At 40.2% G+C, this 19,326-nt stretch overlaps 1 protein-coding gene across 7 annotated transcripts in view; it reads right to left on the bottom strand.

Moving 5' to 3' along the window:
• Nucleotides 1-9,534: 9,534 nt before the first annotated feature.
• Nucleotides 9,535-19,326, bottom strand: part of C4H2orf76 (chromosome 4 C2orf76 homolog) — a 70,743-nt gene continuing 60,951 nt past the window's right edge. For 5 of the 7 annotated variants that reach the window (XM_064484687.1, XM_064484692.1, XM_064484691.1 and 2 more), the window contains 3 exons: nt 15,998-16,129; nt 10,788-10,854; nt 9,535-10,104 (listed from right to left, as the gene is read on the bottom strand). In XM_064484687.1, coding sequence (XP_064340757.1) covers nt 16,053-16,129 — 77 coding nt within the window. In that variant the 3' untranslated portion in view covers nt 9,535-10,104; nt 10,788-10,854; nt 15,998-16,052. Of the gene's footprint in view, nt 10,105-10,787; nt 10,855-15,947; nt 16,130-19,326 lie in introns of those variants that run through there. The other 2 variants (XM_064484690.1, XM_010979246.3) reach the window with 2 other exon arrangements.

The raw sequence follows: 19,326 nt of genomic DNA, 5'->3' as shown, positions 1-19,326 counted from the left end.
AGTGCTTCCTCTAAAATAAATAAATAAACCTAATTACCTCTCCTCCTCCAAAAAAAAGAAAACGAAAGAAAGAAAGAAAGATCAATAGAAAAGTAAGAGGATGAAACTTAGCAAATTTCCTAGAAAGGAAAACCAGAAGACAAAAGACAAAGGCCTTAGAGGAGCAATCTGGGAAGCCCAATTTCTGGTTAATAGAAATGCCAAAGGGACCAGAGAAATCAGAGTAAAAAGAAATCATCCACCGACACGAGAAAATGTCCCCAAACTGAAAGACACAAGTTTCCAGATTAGACTGGTCCACCAAACGCTCCGCCCAAGATTTAACACATACCCTTACCAAAGCAAAAGGCTGTGAGATTTCAGCACACTTGGGATAAATGGAATATTCTAAAAGCTTTTAGAGAGGAAAAAAAAATAGTTTTCAAACAAAGAAATAAGACTTAGAATGGCATCAGCTCTTTCAACAGCTTCCTGTAGCTAAAAGCAGTGGGACAGTGCCTTCCAAATTCTAAGCATCGGCGTTTCTCAGCCGTGCATTTAATCCCCACCAACAGTGTCTGAAAGAAAAACAGACCCTTGCAAACATTCTCTAACATGTATATTGTATGCACCCATTTAAAAAAGGAGACTACTAGAGGCAGTGAGTGAGGGAAACAAGAAAGAAAATGATGAAGGAGTCAGGAATCCGAGTACAGGAAATAAGGAAGAGGAGCCCCAGATGTTGGCAGTGGGAAGCGCACCGTGGTATTTGTACAGAAGACCCAAAGAGCAACCCATCCCGACCAGAGCAGGACAGAGGTCTCAGAAAGCAGCAGGCTATCTGATAGGCCTCAACAGTCGGGGGAAAAAAAACTAATAAAAGGCTTAGATCAATCTGATGGGGGGAAGTGTGTTTAAGTATACGGACAACTATGCACGTGAAGGGGAAAATTATTTACAAGCTCCCAAGAAAAGGCACAATCGCGGTCTATGCTTACAACAGTGCAAACACTGGATGCTGACTTAACTGAAAACCAAAACCAGTGTGAGAACAGAGGGCAGCAAGGTGAAAGGAGCATGACTTGCCTACCTAAAACAGGGGAGTCAACTCCTTTCAATAACAGGAAATCCATAGATTCTTCCTGAAATGGACAAATCAAGCAGGAACGAGAGCCTACTGGATGAAATACGGAGCTAGGTAGCAGAAGGAACTGATAAAAGGGTTTAAAATGGCTCCTCTGGGGGTCTGAGACTAGGAAGAGGCGTTAGGTCAGGGAACTATAGTGCAAAGTTTTTAGTACTATTGGACATTTCTTTAACTTGGTAAAAATCAAATAGATTTGTTTTTAATTCTCAAAAAAAAAAAAAGAGGTACATTCTTTTGACAATTTGGAAGTAGAATTTCATTCTCTTCACTTTTTTTAAATTCTCGTTTTGGTTGGAAAGGCTACATTGGCCCTTCGTTAAATACCAGGTTGGGCCAACTTGGTATAGTGTGTATGAATTACAAACACATGTGTAAAAGAAATTTCTTATTTCTTAAAATTTTTTGAAGTCTGATTCCAAGTCCCCATGTGGCTTGAAATTCAACCTCAGTCATAACTGAGTTTCCCTGTCCTCTAAATCAGAGTTATGCAAAGGTCCTGGGGCAAAGCATTCCAGAGACTCTTAGTCTTTGGTTCACAGTGGCTTCCCCAGAGATGCCTATTGTCTCAACGCAGGTGGTTCTGAGAAGCCAAATGACCGGGCTGCCCCAGTGAGAAGTGGAGGCCTGGGGTCTTGGATGGGGATAGGGTGCTCCCCTGCTTAGGACTAGCTCTTGTCTCTGAGGTCAGGACCCCCAAGAATGCAGACACCTGCTCGTGGTAGAACCACAGGCCTCCCCATCCCCTCCTGCCTTGGGGAATCACTCCAGCCCCCAGGCTCCCCCGCCCTCCCTTCCAAAATCTGCCTGACCAACTAAGGCTTTCAGGAAAGACTTAAAGCATTTCTCTTCAAGCTGCTTCTGCTTTCAACCCTTCAAGCACCCCTTGAGCTGGTGGCCAATCACCAGGCCTTTGCACAACAGGCCCCAACACACTTCCATCAAATATGGGAGACTGAAGACCATATGATGCTCAACATATCAGGGGAGTCCCATTCAGCCCAGGGCTGTAAGAATCTGAAAAAGGGAGAGCTGGGGAGGGGTTGGAATAAATCATCTTTGGATCTTCCTCTCTCCTTCCAGACTCCATGTTTCATCTTACACTTGACCAAGTCTCTCATGAGCATCTTAGTCTGGAAGTGAGACAGGCGGGAAGAGGGCAGAGCACAACCATTAAAAGAATGACACGGCAGTTAGCACCAAGATGGTGGAAGATTCAACTCCCAGTAGACCTGGAGCTTCAGTATACACTCATTGAAATACAACAGCCGCTAAATAGTCCTCCCACAGGTGCCAGGACAGTTTCAAGGCTGACCTTAAAAGGTCAAAGGGTGGGTGATGGCCCAATTCCTAGGAATCCCAGCCCCTTCCCCAAAGTAGTTGGAATAATCCTCCCACTTGTTAGCTTATGAAGTAACTGAGCCCATAAAAACTAGTAAGACCGCGCCTCATGGCCGCTCTCCCTTCTGAGTGAGACGGCCCACACTCTGTCTGCGGAGCGTGTATCTCCTTTTACTTTAAACTGAGCACCCAGCTCCCACACCTCATGGCCTTTCTCTTGCCTTTTGAAACAGCCTGTACTGTGTCTATGGAGTATGTATCTCTCTGAATAAATCTACTTTTACTCAACTGTGGTTAGCTGTTGAATTCTTTCCTCCGTGAAGCCAAGGACCCACACTTGGTGGGGCACATCCCGGGGACTCAACTGAGAGACCTGGGACACAGCCGTCCTCTCGCCCCACATTTTTCCTGTATCAGAAGCATCTACCAGCTGTGGTACATGCATTAAAGAGCTGAGTGGCACTGACAGCACTGGGGACTGAAATTAGACATCCAAGAAGTCCCCAAAGCTATAAAGAGACCCTGCTACCTCAGACCTATCCTCAAGCCCAGCTCCTGGCACCAACTCAGCCTTCTGCCCGAAGTTTTCTTCTAATGGCCAGACCGGAGCTTAACCGTGTAGAGAATCCACAGAGGCAATTCTGCGCCAAGGCAGATTGGTTTCTAATTCTGTTCACTAACTTAAAGTGATAGTTCTAAATTTTTTAAAGTAATTCAGAAACAAATACAGCGATTTTTGCAAGCTATTCAGTTAATGGCCTTCCCTAATCACGTGTAAGAACACTCAGCCTTCAGAAGGGAAGAGAGACGCCACCTCGTGCAAAGTAATTCCTGTGCCCTTGAGGTGGGAGTCACTCTCTGCTCTCAGAGCTGTGGGCACTGCTTTAAGATTCACAAAAAGAATTTCCAAGGCCTTCCACCAGGCAGAACATATTCTCTAATACCGCTGGTCTGGGGAGGAATTGGTTTAAGTATCTCACCTCAGACAAATAGATGAAGCTGCATAGAATGCAGTACACTTGGAAGCTTTTAACAAAGGATCTATTCAAACGTGCTTGTCACCTTTCAATCTTTAGCTTAAAAAAAATAAGCTTCAACAAATAAGCAGGAATATTTTCCAAAACGTGAACACATGATTGATACTCGTTGTAGAAATAAGGAAGATTACAGAGGTATAACTGATGAATGGTAGGTACTGGCTTTGACATAATTAGGCACCGAGTTTTGAAAGAAATCAAAATGTTATGCAGTAGAAACCACACAATCACGCTGCACACAAGGACAACGTCCCATCCTGTTTACTGGCTGAAGGCTTTGACATTCAGCCGAAGGACTTGTGAGGTCGACCAGACAAGTGGACAGACCTCCCCACGGATCACAGTCACTGATGAAGGGCCCAGCCCTCTCCCCTCTGGCAGCTCTGAGGCCCAGCAGCCTCTGCTGACACCTGGTGGCAGACAGCAGACAGACGGAGCTGGGTCCAAAGGAGACTTGCCTCCACCTGACCTGCCGCCGGGACTTCTGCTCCGTGTAATGGATTGGCTAAAACAGCAGGAAAGGTGTTATATTGGAGGAAGAGGTGCTCTATAAGATCTTCAGATTAATGGCAGGCATTAATCAGCATCGACAAAGAAGCCTGGGCGAGGTAGCTAGAAAATTCGAATGGCAAAACCTGCCTTGGCAAGATTGTTCTTCCCAAAGATGGCATTTGTTTGAACAAACTTTGTATCCACCTCTGTGGAATCCATTCATTTTACACCCCCATCCCCATTTTAAGCAAGTTATGCCCAGAGAGGAGAGAAGGGGATGGCCTTATTCTTTCAAAAAGGGAATTTAAATTCTTCTGCTATGGCTAATTAACTCAGTCCTAATTGGGAACAATTCCAACCAGAAGAAAGGAGACATGGACCAGAAACATTTGAAAGGTAACGTGCTAAGGGTGAGTAGCATCCAAGGGCAAATCTCCTCAGGAAAGGGAATGGGATGGGAGGGAGTTTTGGAAAAAGAAAAATGAATTCTTCCCCGGGTCCCAAGAACAGTGTTGGACTGTGTTGTAGGAGTCAGCAGGTGGAGAGAGAGTTGGCACTCTGAAGGAAACACCTGGCTTGGAAAGGCCTGGAAAGGCCTGGCTCTATTGTCCAATGTTTGATGCAGGATAACCTCGTTCTCTGTCTAAATTGAGGAATGGTCTTCTTTGTAAAAAAAAGTAATATAATAGTTCCCCCCAGAATAGAGTATGTGTGTGCCAGGCACGAGCTAAGCCATCTTACTGAAGCTCAGAGCAGTCCTGGGCGGTCAGTGTTATTATCCTCATTTAACAGGGCAAAAGACTGAGATGGGAGAGGCCCAGAGGCTTATTCAAGGTCACACCTCCAGGCAGGTGCCAGTGTGTGTGTCCTTCCAACCCAGGGCTGTCTGACTTCAAAGCCACCACTCTTTCTTCCTCCTCACGCTTGCCTAAAGCAAACACTGAAAGATAAATAATTCTAGTACATGCAAAAGTGCACCATTTGCCTTTTTCAATTTGTATAATTTTAAATGTCACCACAAGTTCACTTCTAGGTCACTTTTAAAACAGGCAACTTTGCTTTAAGGCAAGTGGGGAAAAAAAAATCCTGCTGTAATTTGTACAGTTGTAGAATCTACTGTTCAGTTTTCTATTCAGCTTTCCAGGGACAGTTCAAACAGAAACAGATGACAATCTAGGACACTTATGTTGCCGACTGAATAACTGCCACTGCCGGTTTTTTTCCAGCTTGTAAAAAAGCCTCTACACTAGGCACAGGATCGCCTCCAGGCACACACAGGAACCGTACAGAGCTGTCAGCTGCACGGATAGGCAGCTCTGGCCGCAATCAGGTTCAGCCCAATAAACACTTGTTAACAAGATTTTTAATCTCACTTCCTCAATTCTAATTGAAACACATATGCCTTATGGACTGTTGACCAATTACTCCAGAGGCCAGTCTACATGAGTATACAAATCTGGATGACTGTTCTTCCAAGTAAAGAAGTTCCTAGAATGTATCCAGTCTACTTTGGGTCTCCTTTGCTATGAGATGTGCCTCAAGAATTTGTAGTTTGGTATTTGCTATTTTAGTTAGACGGGGCGAGCAGGGAAGTCTTTCATTTGGCATTCGAGCAGACTCCTGGCAGAAATCAGGGGACAGTCCACAAAAAGAACAGGGAGAAAAGGCATTGCAAGCAGCAGGGAGAGCAAGTGCAAAGGCCCTGAGGTGTGGGTATGTCTGGCACGCACCAAGAAGAGTGCCAAGGCTAAGTCAGCTACTGCAGAGTGAAGGGAGATGCTGGATGAAGCCACAGAGGTGGCAGGGGCTAATCACAGGGCCTTGGAGTCCTCAGCAGGAAACTGGCTTTTCCTCTGAGCTGAAGCATGATGGGATCCTGACTTACGTTCTGGAAGAATCCTGTGACTGTTGGGTGGAGAATGGTAGTGGGGTAGCAGTGGGATCGGGGAGCCTAGTGCGAAGGCTACTGCAATAACCCAGACGAGGGATGCTGGTGCCTTGGACCAGGGCAGGATGTGAAATCCTGGATGCTGGATGTATCTTGAAGGTGGAGCAAACAGGACTGGCTGATGGACTTGATGTGGGGTATAAGAGGAAAAAGATGTGACTCCAAAGTTTGTGGCCTGAATGCTCTGGACAACTGAAGTTCTTTCTTTTGTTGAGGAAGACCGAGGAAGGACCAAGTTTGGAGAGAAAGCTCCGAAGCTCGGTTTCTGACATGTTAAAGTCCAAGATATCTGTTAGTTGACACCTATTAACCACCTCAAAGGAGATGGAAATGGACAGTAGCCAGTTAGGTGTACACACATGGGATTCATTCATCAGAGAGAACTGGGCTGTGGTATAAAATCACGAGTCCACAGCATCTAGCTGACATCTTTAGTCGTGAGATGCGTGAGGTCATTGCGGGAGTAGAAGGGCTAAGGAGATAAAGAAGAATAAGCAAAGGAAATCAGGATGAGTGGCCAGGAGAGCACAAGGAAGCCAAATGAAGAAAGTGTTTGCAAGAAGGAGGGTGTCCCCTGAATCTCAGTGTCAGATGCTTTTGATGGGTTAAGTAATTTGAAGACAGAGAATCTTATTTCTTTGGCAACAGGGAAATCATTGGTGATCTTGACCCAACCCATTTCTATAGATTGATGCAGATGGAAACCCAACTGGAGAGGGTTCAGGGAAAAATGAGAAGAGAGAAAGGGGAAAAAAGAGGGTGTGGATAACCGTTAAAGAACTTGGCTGTGAAGGGAAAACAGGACAAGTATTGTGGGAGGGTGAAGATGGGAGATGTTGCAGCACATTTATACGCTGGTGGGAGTGATCTGGTAGAGAGGAGAGATGTGAAGATGCAGGAGACAGAGATGGGGTGGGGGGCAAGTGCTGTGCTGGTGCTTGAAATACTCAAGAGACAGGAATGGATACACAAGTAGAGCACAGACTTAGGAAGGGGCACTGCGAGTTCACCACCGTCACAGGGAGGGGGACACGGTGGTGGAACAGAAGCTATCTTCTAATGGCTTCTATTTTCTCAGTGAAATAGGAAGCAAGGAGAGCAGCTCAGAGTTAGAAAAAGAGGAGGTGTTAGAACTGAGGGCAGAGGGGAGCAATGGAACCAGGGAAGTGCAAGATCTGCAGGGCAGTGTTAGGGACGGATCTGAGCTTAGCGGTCAGGAACTAAAGCTTTGTCAGTCAATGTGTTTTTATCCGGTCATGTGCCGCTATCCCAGGGCAGCTGTGGAGGTGGAGAGTGAAATTAAACCCAGGGACATGGGGGCGGTAAGGGAAGTGAGAGTCTGAACAAAGGAATGATGATGGAAGACCAGAGAATCTCAACTAGGTGACGGGGAGGGATGGTGAAAAGATGGTTAGGTCAGTGAGCTGTAGGTCTGCCAGGGTTGAAGAACCTTAGGAGGGGGGCACTACAGGGAATCGGAAAGACAGGAGGCAGTGGTTTGAGAATGGGCGGAATACTGAGATGAAGTTGTGGACGGGTATGGTGACTGATGACTGGCCAACGTTACTGCAGGAGTAGGTGGCCAAGACAGTAGGTAAGTACATTGCAGTTGAGCTGGCCAGTGACCTGAGGGCCCCGTGGTACTGGAAGGCTGATCTCTACAATATTACAACAGGAGAATTATTGGCAGGAGCCAGGAGCTGAGTTTGCAAGGAACAGGGGGGACTGGCACTGGATCCTGCAGCTGCAACAGGGGGGTGGGAGGCAGGCGATTAGCAGTCTGATGGCACAGGCCCAAGGCTAGGGTTATAGGAAGGAGGGAGGGGCAATGATCAGGAAATTAAATGAGATTTCTGCTTTTCACTCAACAGGATTTAACAATGAGAGGATTGAAGATGACAGCTCTCCATCTTTCTGGCTCTCACTTCCCACCAAGTGAGAATGGGGGGAAAAAACCTGCATGATCTCATCCTTACCACTTGCCTTAGCCTTGTTCAAGGAGCAGAGCCTTCAGAGTACTCTGCTGACTGATGACCCACGAGAATATCATTATATTGGTGGTGGCTTTTTTCCTGTGGATTGGACTTAAGAGGAATGAGGCTAAAACGAAAAGCTTAAAAATCAAGGCAGCATTCCCCAAATGGTCTGCATGCCCCAAATGATTTGCCTTCACTTATTTCAGGAGTCACAGGACATCATCTGGGACCTGAAATGGATTTTATCCATCTTAAATCTTGCTGCCTGTGAATGACATTATTTACTGAAGACTCATGGGAAGAACCAGAAGCACAGAATAGAGTAGGGTCACTGCTCTCAAAAAACCCACATTGTAGAGCACTATGACACACATCCTGTATGTTTCTTTTAAATCATTACACGTTATATGAGCCTCTCCCTAACGATCAAAAAATGAGTCACCAAAGGCCATTATCCAAAGTCAGTGTTGGGGCGAGGGTGTAGCTCAAGTGGTACAGCGCACGCTTAGCATGCGCAAGGTCCTGGGTTCAATCCCCAGTACCTCCATTGAAAATCTAAATAAATAAATAAACCTAGTTATCTCCCCCTTGTAAAAAAAAAAAAAAAAAAAAAAAAGATCCTATTAAAAAAAAAAAAGTCAGTGTTAGTGCTATAACCCAAAATGCACATTTGGGTGTGGGGGAACTGGTCTCAGGTCTGATTCTTTGAATACATGTATCTCCTTTGATAGAAAAAAAGTGACAAAAGCCATGCTCTCCTCCCCCAACTCCCATAAACGCTGGAAGTATGGAGTTAGAGGTTGGTAGTAGCAATGAGCTTTTAGCTCTTCAACGTGAGAGATGGGGACTTCTCAGGCCCAAAGAGGCCCAAGACCCACCATCGTGCTGGTGGAGATCAAAATGCATGGAGAAGGGGTGCCAATCAACAAAAATGGGACACTGTCCCTCAGCTGGTAGTTGACAACTTTCATACCATGTTTCTCCAAAGGCCAGACGCCTCTTGTTTTCAAAGAGTAGCAGAAAGAGGTATGTGAAGCCAGAGGAAACCTGCTCTTTGACTTACCAGATTTTAGGCCTTGGACAAGTGGCTTAATAGCAGAGAGGGTCAGGGTGTTTGGCTCCAAGATGAAGTTGATGCTACTGCGCTGCTCACAATGAGTATCATTAGACACTGGATGAGCACTCACCTCACACCAGGCCCTGCCTGCTTAGTCCCCTGTTTCTCACGTGATCCCCAAGACTCTGTGACGTGGGCACCATCTTCTCCGTTTCACAGTCGGGGCTACCTGTAGCACTCTCCAACTCGAGGACTTCATATAGAAAACACATGCAGTGTCTGGCACACAACGATGATTCAAAAAGAAAATGAGACTTCTCCACCATATTTAAGAGAATGACGTTTTAAAATATATCAAATGAGGGGAGAGGGTACAGCTCAGGGGTAGAGCATGCACTTAGCATGCATGAGGTCCTGGGTTCAATCCCCAGTACCTCCATTAAAATAAACAAACAAACAAAATGTAATTACCTCCCCCCACTAAAAACTTTTAAATAAATAAAAATATGTTTAATAAATAAAAAAGGAGTTTAAAAAAATTAAATACATACATCAAATGATAATGCTTTAAAATGCACATTTATTACCATCACATCAAAAAGAATAAAATACCTAGGAATAAAGCTACCCAAGGAAGCAAAGGACCTGTACTCCCAAAACTATCAGACACTGATGAAAGAAACTGAAGATGACATAAACAGATGGAAAGGTATACTGTGTTCTCGGATTGGAAGAATCAATACTGTTAAAATGGCCATACTACCCAAGGCAATATACAGATTCAGTGCAATCCCTATCAAATTACCAATGACATTTTTTACAGAGAAAAAAAAATGTTAAAATTTGTATGGAAAAACAAAAGACCCCAAATAGCCAAAACAGTCTTAAAAAATGAGAACAAAACTGGGAGAATCATGTCCCCTGACTTCAGACTATACTATAAAGCTACAGTATGCAAAACAGTATGGTACTGGCACAAAAACAGACACATAGCTCAATGGGACAGGATAGAAAGCCCAGAAATAAACCCACACATTTATGGTGAATTAATTTATGACCAAGGAGGCAAGAATATACAATGGAGAAAAGAGTCTCTTCAATATGTGGTCCTGGGAAAACTGGACAGCTACCTGTAAAAGAATGAAATTAGAACGTTCTTTAACACCATATACAAAAGTAAGTCAAAATGGATTAAAGACCTAAATGTAAGACCTGATACTGTAAAACTCCTACAGGAAAACATAGGCAGAACACTCCTAGACATAAATCACAGCAATATTTTTCTGAACCAGCATCTAAAACAATGGAAATAAAACCAAAAATAAGCAAATGGGACCTAATTAAACTTAAAAGTTTTCTGCACAGCTAAGAATACTATCAACAAAACAAAAAGACAACCTACAGAATGGGAGAAAATATTTGCAAATGATTAATGGACAAAGGACTAATTTCTCAAATATATAAACAACTCACACAGCTTAGTATCAAACAAACAAACAAGCAAGCAACCCAATCAAAAAATGGGCAGAAGATCTAAATAGACATTTCTCCAAAGAAGACATCCAGATGGCCAACAGGCATATGAAAAGATATTCAATATCACTTACTATTAGAGAAATGCAAATCAAAACTAGAGTGAGGTATCACCTCACACCAGTCAAAATGGCCATCATTAAAAAGTCCACAAATGATAAATGCTGGAGAGGCTGTGGAGAAAAAAGAACCCTCCCACACTGTTGGTGGGAATGCAAATTGGTGCAGCCACTATGAAGGACAGTATGGAGGTTCCTTAAAAAACTAAAAATAAACTTACCATATGATCCAGCAATCCCACTCCTGGGCAAAGTAAAGACACCTGCATCCCAATGTTCATAGCAGCACTATTTACAATAGACAAGACACAGAAACAACCTAAATGTCCATGGACAGATGACTGGATAAAGAAGCTGTGGTATATTTATACAATGGAATACTACTCAGCCATAAAAAGAATAAAATGCCATTTGCAGCAACATGGATGGACCTAGAGATTGTCATTCTAAGTGAAGTAAGCCAGAAAGAGAAAGAAAAATACTGTATGATATCGCTCATATGTGAAATCTTAAAAAAAAAAAAAAGACACAAATGAACTTATTTACAAAACAGAAACAGACTTACATAGAGAACAAACTTATGGTTACCAGGGGGGAAGAGGGTTGGAAGGGATAAACTGGGAGTTCAAAATCTGCACCTTTTGGGGAGTGATGAAAATGTTAGCTATCTTGACTGTGGTAGTGGTTCCATAGGTATATATACAACTTTGAAAATTCATCAAATTGTACACCTGAAATATGTGTAGTTTGCTGTACAGAAATTACACCACAATAAAGTTGCTTAAAAATAAAATAAAATGCACATTTAAATTATATGTACAGGAAAAAAAACTCTTAAAGCATAAACCAAGCCATGCAAAGAGGTGACTGCTGAAGGGGAATTTTACTTTTTAACCTTAGAGTTGGTTGTCTTTAATGAGCAGATACTACTCATCTAACTTAAAACACACCAAAAAGATGAGAAACATTAAAAAAAATACATGGGAAAAATAACCCAGATGGAATATGCCAAAATGTTAATGGCAATTACCTCATGGTTTTTTTTTTTCCTGCTTCTTTCAAGTTCTACACATGCATCAGGTTTTACTAATTAAGACAAATACATTCTCCTTGTAAAGTCAACATTACAGATACAGCCATTCACCACCTTTGCCTCCCAGTTCTAGTCCCCTCCCCAGAGGTAACTGATGTTATCAATTCGGTGTGTGTTCTTTTGTGTATATGTATGTATGTGTACACAATGTGTGTATTCATATACCTACATAGATATACACATTATATACATATATAATCATTTTGTGCTTCTTAAACAAATGACATCAGTTTGAGTCCCTCTGCAATTTCATCCATCAAGATGATTCAGACTGTCCCATATCAGACACATGAATGTCTCTCATTGTTTTAGATTAAGTAGTAACCCAGAATATAGATAAACCAAACATTATTTAGCTACTTTCCTACTGACAGCACTTAGGTTGTTCACAGCATTTTTTTTTCTTTTACTATAAATGAGACTGCAATGAATTCCCTTATAAATGCCTCCTTCTGTAGGCCTGAGAGGATTTCTTTGGGACAAATTTTAGGAATTGGAGCTGCTGGGCCAATAGAAAACATACATTTGCTATTTTAATACATACCACACCAAACTGCTTGCTGAGTTTGACTGTACATGAATTTATACTCCCATCGGCAGTGCGGGCACACATCACTGCCAATACTTGTTACCAAACCGTTTTCTTTTTGCCAACTTGATGAATGAAAATGATACTGCTATTTTAATTACCTTGAATAACAGGATGTGCATCTTTTTCACATTTTTCTAAGCCGTATATGTTTTGTTTTGTTTTTGTTTTTGTTTTTTTACAAATTTGTTTTTTACAATATATGCCCATTTTTCTGTTTCAGGTTCATCCTTTTCTTATTGACTTATAATAAGAGTTCTTTACATATTTTGGAAACTAATCCTCTGTCTACTTTCTAAGTGTAAGTAATTTTTCCCAGTCTTCACTTGTCTTTCAACCTCTGCTTATAATTTTTTCTGGGGGGGGGAATTTAGTTTTTTATATACATACATCAAATTCAGCAAATTATGCTATCTGTATGTTGTGTTTTAAGAAGGCCATCTCTACTCCAAGGTCATAAGAACAATCCTTTTTTTCTAATAAGTTTATCATCTTGTTTTGCATGCTTATTTACTCCAACTGAAATTTTAGTGAATGGTAGGAAGTAGTGTTCTTAATTATATTTTTAATGCCTAGCCAGGTGCTAAATATCCTTCTTTTCCCCACTGATTACAAACACTACCTTTATTATATTCTACGTTTCCATATACATCAGTCAGTTTCTACTCTAATCTACTCCACTGATTTTGTTGGCCTATTTCTGTATCACAACCTAGCTGTTTTAATTACTACAGGTTTAAAATATATTTTGACATCTGGTAGGCAATCCCGCTTTCTTTTTGTTTCTCCAAATTGATCTTGGTTATTCTTACACATTTACTTTTCCAAATGAATCTTAAAATCAGATTGCCAAATTCCAATATAAGTTCTTTGGGATTTGGACTGAGGTTGCACTAAATTACAGATTAGGTATAGCTCTATACCTTTACCACACCAAAGCTTCCTTCTATGAACATGTAGTATCTCTCTCTTTATTTAGGTCTTTTATATCCTCTAGTAACATTTTTATAGCTTTTGTGCACATTTCAAGTTTATTATCAAGCACTGTTGAAGTCTCTTATTAGGACTCCTAACTTGTCAGTTGATTCTCTTACAGTCATACTGTCCGCAAATGAATGTTTTGTCTCCTCCTTTCCAATGTCTGTGGTTCTCATTACTTTTCTTTTCTTATTGCATTGGCTACAATAAGACTGGCAGGACAATTCTGAATATAATAGTGGTCCTCCTTGTCCTTTTCATCTCGTAGGTTTGCTTAAGCACTTCTCCATTAGTAGGTTTTCTGTGGTTAACCTTCATCAGATTAAGGGCATTCTGTTCTATTCTTAGTTTTTATTCATGCAAGGGATTGCACATCATCAAATGCTTTTCTGGCATCTATTCAGATAGTATAATTTCTTTCTTCTTTACATACTTTGTGAATTATGTACACTGGTAAGTTTTCTATGTTTTGAACCAATCTTTCTTCACTCCTTGTAAAAGCTCTTTTTAGTCATAATATATTTTATTTTTTTTATTTTTTTACATCTGTGTTTGAGTGAAATAGTCCTATATGTAACTTTCTAATAAGGAAAATAAATACACACCAAAACAAAGCATTATGCCTATGTACATATTTTGGCATTATTTGTTAAACAGAAAACATACAGGTAAAGGTATGCTTAATTTTTCTTAAATAAGAAAACCATGCATAAATTGAATGTTTGCAAAATACTCAAATGGAATATGCTTTTTCTTAACCTGATACTGTATTTACTAAATTCTCTACTGGGGTTGATGCTGTCATCAATGCAGTCACTCACTCCAGCAAGAACCACTGAAGTGTCCATCTCTCCTCCTCCTCTACTTTCCACACCAGCCACTCCCCAAGTCCCAAAGGTTCTACCAGTCGTTCTACCTCATATCTCTCCTGGGGAGGCCACAGGATGGAATGGGCAAGGTCAGGAATTTAAACAGACCTGGTTCCAATCCCAATGCACATTACTGCATTGCCTTGGCTAAGTTACTTTATCTCTCTGGGCCCCCATTTCCTCATCTATAAATAAATATGACACTATCAAGACTAAAGAGTTGTGATAAAAATTAAATGAGATAACACATGTAAAGTACCTAACACAATGCCTGCCACTGAATGCCTGACCAAATGTTAGCACTATCTCAACAAGGTCTCCTGTCCTCCCCCGTCCCTTCTAGGCTTCACCTGGTCTATGACAACTGTCCTCTATTCTTTCTGCCATCTGGACACTGTAAGCCAAAGCTTACTTTCTAAAATAGAAATCTAATAATGTTACCTGTTTAGATCTTTCCACTGGCTCCCACCTACCTACTATATAAAGTTCCAACTCCTTGGCAATGATTTAAGAGGCTGACCTCGACCAACCTTCTACTCCAAGTACTTTACACTCCAGCACCTTGAAAGATGTGCTTTCTATGAAAACCCTAAGCTCTTTCACTGTGCTTTGCCTTTACACATGCTGTTCCTTCTTCCTAAATCCCTTTCCCTTATTCCTACTACGCAAAAATTCCTATTCAATATTTTAAAACAAAGCTCAACTGGTACTTCTTTTAAAATAAAAACAAATCCACACAGAATTAACTACCCCGTTGTCAATGCTTCCATAGCAGTTTGCACTGCTATTACATCAAAATTACTTGCTTTTATATCTTTCCCCACTCATTGAAGGAAAAACTCTGTCTTATTATTCTTTATGCACTCCCGAGGAGCCTACGTTATCTGTTCATTCAGCACTTTAAGGAAAGAAACAATGAATAAAATAAATAAAAGTCATTGTAAACAAGGCTGTATTCAATCTTTCAACAAAGCAACATATCTTCTGGTTATGTTAACCAGACTTTCAAGGTTGATTTTTTTTTTAAGAATAGGCTTTCTTAAGTTAGTCTCTACCACAATGAAACCAATTTGCCCTACAATTTTAAAGGTTCATGGAGTAGTTCTAGAGCCAACTAACCTCTCTCAGAGTTCTCATTAGATGCATGCTGGCTGAGAGGCCCTCCTGAATCCACTACCCTTCAGGTGCTGGCAGTCAGCCATTAAAGTATTACATTATTTTGAAAGCATGTATTGTCCATTACTTAGACTTGTTCTCAATGAACAGTTTTCTTCCAGAAGTGCAAACATCCTGCCACCTTCTCTCTCCAAATAAATGAGTTTGATTCTATTAGGTTGTTCCTGAAGTCAGGAAACATAGCTCAGAAAAACACATTTTGGCGATGTTATTTGTGTAGGCTGAAATATGAAAAGAAAGAAGTAACCCTCTTACATCAGAAAACCTCCCTAAAATACACCCAGTTCAATCTCCTGTGTGGTGGTGTATATCATGGTGAGTGACAAGATGACATTCATGGTCACGAGAGACTCTTAAAATCCCTGCTAGCCTAAGATAGTAACACGGGCTCTAATTAGAAACCACGGAGAAAACAAAATAAAAAGAATGACCTTAGTCTTATACTCTTTAAAGAATACAACATTCAGGTCACCAAAATGACCCCTAATTTCAGAAAAACAAATTGACTAAAGAACCAACACTCCATGCTAATTTCTGAATAACGATTTCTTTCAGTCAAAAAAAAAAATCAAATGTGTTTCCCATAAACATATTCTTTTACAACAAGAATGAAAAAATGAGACCTGCAGAAGAGAGAAAACACCACAGATTTTACTTCAAGTGGCAGAGCCTAGGATTAGTTTGTTTTTGTTTTTTTAAGTTTATTTGTCAATTTCAAAAACTCACCAGTGGAATAAAGAGCTTAATACAAGTATGCAAAAAGGAAGCCCCTGTGAGGTTTTCACCAGGATGAGATGGGATTAGCTCTGTAGTTCTTATAGTCTTCTTCACAGAAGAATGCAATTTCAGTTTCACTGGCTGGGAAAAAAAAAAAAGAAATATAGAAAATGGAAAAGAAATTTTAATGTAAAACTAGATTTTAAACAAGTATGGTAATCCATATGACTTTGATTCAGTGCTTTAGATGCCTAACGGCAGAAAGATCAGTTATTTATTTGGTTTCACATTTCACAAAAATCAACAAGAAGTACAAGTTGTAGTTATAAGAGTCTAGAATTCAACCCATTTAAAAGTAAAAAGAGGAAGAACTCCAAAATTAAAAACAAGAATTAACACAAGAGTCTGGTTTTCCGGAAATCGTAAAATTGCTCATTACAGTCCTCTTAACAGTCCCAGAAATGATAAACCTTTATTTTTTTTCCAGTTTGCTATTCAGTTACTGAAGGAGGAAGAAAAACTCTCTTTTTTTCCTCTGAAATTAGCCTGTAGGTATAATAATTTAATACTTAGAGGATCAGTAGAATATTTTACAGATCACTTTACATTCTCCCTCATGACCCATCAAAATATGTGTCTGAAGAAGTTAATTTTTTGCCTGCTTATGATTAATTCATGAGGCTTCAACAATATGCAAAGTGAAAGACACAAATTGGCTTCCACCGTGATACCTTCAAATACCTCTAATTATTCACAGGGGATGTAGCACAGCTAAAGGACCCACAAAGGTTCAGAGCAGTCACAATTCTTTCAACCTAGCAGGTCAAGGACTCTGTCTTCTAAAACAATAAGTCAGCAACATTATTAATTCAGACTGGAGACAAATCTGATGGAAAGCCTTCCAATTATTAAACATGCAATTCTTTAAGGTGTTGCGCCAACAAGTTTCACATTCGTTTTTTAAATTAAACCAGAAGTTAATACAGTCTGCTTAGCTTTTACAGAAAGAGCAAAAGGGCCTTCAGACTCTTGACAAGAAAACAGACAAGATTATTTGTAATGAATACTGATTGCTCAATTAACATATCCTTTAAAAACAGACAAGTAAAACTCTTCTAGCCAAATAAATAGGATAATAAGGAAGGATGCCAAAGATTACTACCAGTCTCCTAGTTTACAACTCTCATATCTCATCATTAGAATTTATCACAGAAGAATGAAATTAAAAAACTTAGCGTGACATTTCATTAAAAAAAGTTTTTGCTGGTTTTAAGAATATGAAATTACTAATTTCTCAATACTAAATTACCCATGCTTATTACAGAAAATACAGAAATGTGGAAAGCAGAAAATAAATCACCCATAGTCTCAGAATCTCATTCCAGTCCTTGAACAGCTTCAAGATTAAATGAAGATTAATCTTGATGAAAATCAGATTACAAACTCTTATCACAGTGAGTCTGGGTGTGGGGCGTGAGACACAGCCAAAAAAAACCGGGAATCAATGAGAGCGAGTGTAAACAAAGGCACCCTGGACAAATAGTGAGTTAATGTACAGTTAATTTTTACAAGAAAATACCATTTATAATGGAAAAGAATCTGAAAAAAATATGTATGTATGTATATGTATAACTGAATTGCTTGGCTGTACACCTGAAACTAACATTGAAAATTGACTACTAAGAATTAAAAAAAAAAACAAAAACGAAAGAAAGTAAATAGCATTTAAAAGAACGGCTAAGAGGCTCTATACTTGGAATCAGTAAAAACACTTTGAATCAGTAAAATGTTGAAAAGGGGGCTTCAAAAAATTCAATATTCAAAGAGAAGACATTTTGAGATCTGTCCTTTATATAAAAGCTCCTGGGGCTTCCTTTTTTGAAGGGAAACAACCCCAGAGGTAGACCTACATCATTTGCAAGTGATTCTAATATCCTCCTCCTAATGGAGAATGAGCAAAAGCACCCTGTTCTTAATAATCACAATGCAAGGTTTCATCCACGATGTGCTATTTACATACAGAACTTTACATAGCGCTTTGCCCACACAGACTCCGCTCAATGCGCACTAACTGTAATTACAACGTTCACTTACTGCAGCTGACATTTATCTGCACCCTTTTTGAGAAACTAACACATCGTACAGCTCTTCCGTACAGCAATAATAGGTTTAGAATAAGCAGATGTAAAGGAAGAATTGACCGAGCATTTTTGTTTTGACATGTTAAGCTCTCTTGGGTCTAATGAACTTATGGATCAATCCATTATTTACATGATACCTATAATACAGGCTCAAAATGAGATCATCTAAAGTAAAGATTTTATTTTCAGGTGAATAAATTTTTTTCTGGAAACCTAAACTGATCAGTGGGTTAAACTCACATGCTCCAGGTGGATAACATTTTTCACCCTTAACGAACTGGAGAACAACACACAAATGAAGAGTTAGTTGCTCAGAACATTTAAAAGCAAGACAAAAAATGGCTTTTAAAGTTTAGCAATGTGGTCCTCACACAGAAACAGAATATAATGTTTTTGAAAAGCTATAAAACTCTGTTGAAAATGTTTGAGAGAATGATTTTGCGTACTTCGGCTGCAAATTTACTTGCCAATTAAAATGAAAACAAATTACGAAAGATTTTCAAGACCTCTACATAATCATCCTTTCTACCATTAGCCCTTAAATGCCTGCTTCCCAAATTCTATGTAAAATGGCTCCGGAAGAACCCCCAGGATGTCTACCATGTGTGGGTCCCCTAGGGCACCTGATTTTAAATTAAATGTGCTGCAGGCAGCAGTGCACTGAGGTGCATAGTGCCCTGGTATGTGAATCTGAAATGAACGTGCAATCTCAAATCCAATAAATACACTGCCAGCTCATCCCTTTGTCTATCAAATGAAATCAGGGAAGACCCCTCCAAACCCATTTGTGGATCATTTTAATACTGACTTTCAAGTTTAATGAAATGAACACAAGCCAGGACATTCCGATGTTGGACATGAAATGAATAATTAAGAATTTTATAATGTTTCCACTATGACACACATAAACCCTGAACAGGAAAATTATAGTAATGACTTCAAATTGAAACATATTTTTTTAAAACCAGATTTTAAATGTAAAATCTCAAAAAAAAATGAAGTGCAATGTACTTAAACTCTTCAACCAATTTACTTCGATAAGCTCACCTATCAACAAGGATTGACTGTATAGTTTCTAAATCCCTAGCCCTGTACTAGTCGGCACCCAAGTGGTGTGAGCACAGCAACTGTCGTCTGAGGAAAGAGCCTGAAATGTGTGTACTGACTACAGTACAGATAATTAATGATCAGGGCAGG

Source organism: Camelus dromedarius, chromosome 4, assembly GCF_036321535.1.
Source record: "Camelus dromedarius isolate mCamDro1 chromosome 4, mCamDro1.pat, whole genome shotgun sequence".
In the NCBI taxonomy this organism is placed as follows: Eukaryota; Metazoa; Chordata; class Mammalia; order Artiodactyla; family Camelidae; genus Camelus; species Camelus dromedarius.
This window is presented reverse-complemented; position numbering and strand designations above follow the sequence as displayed.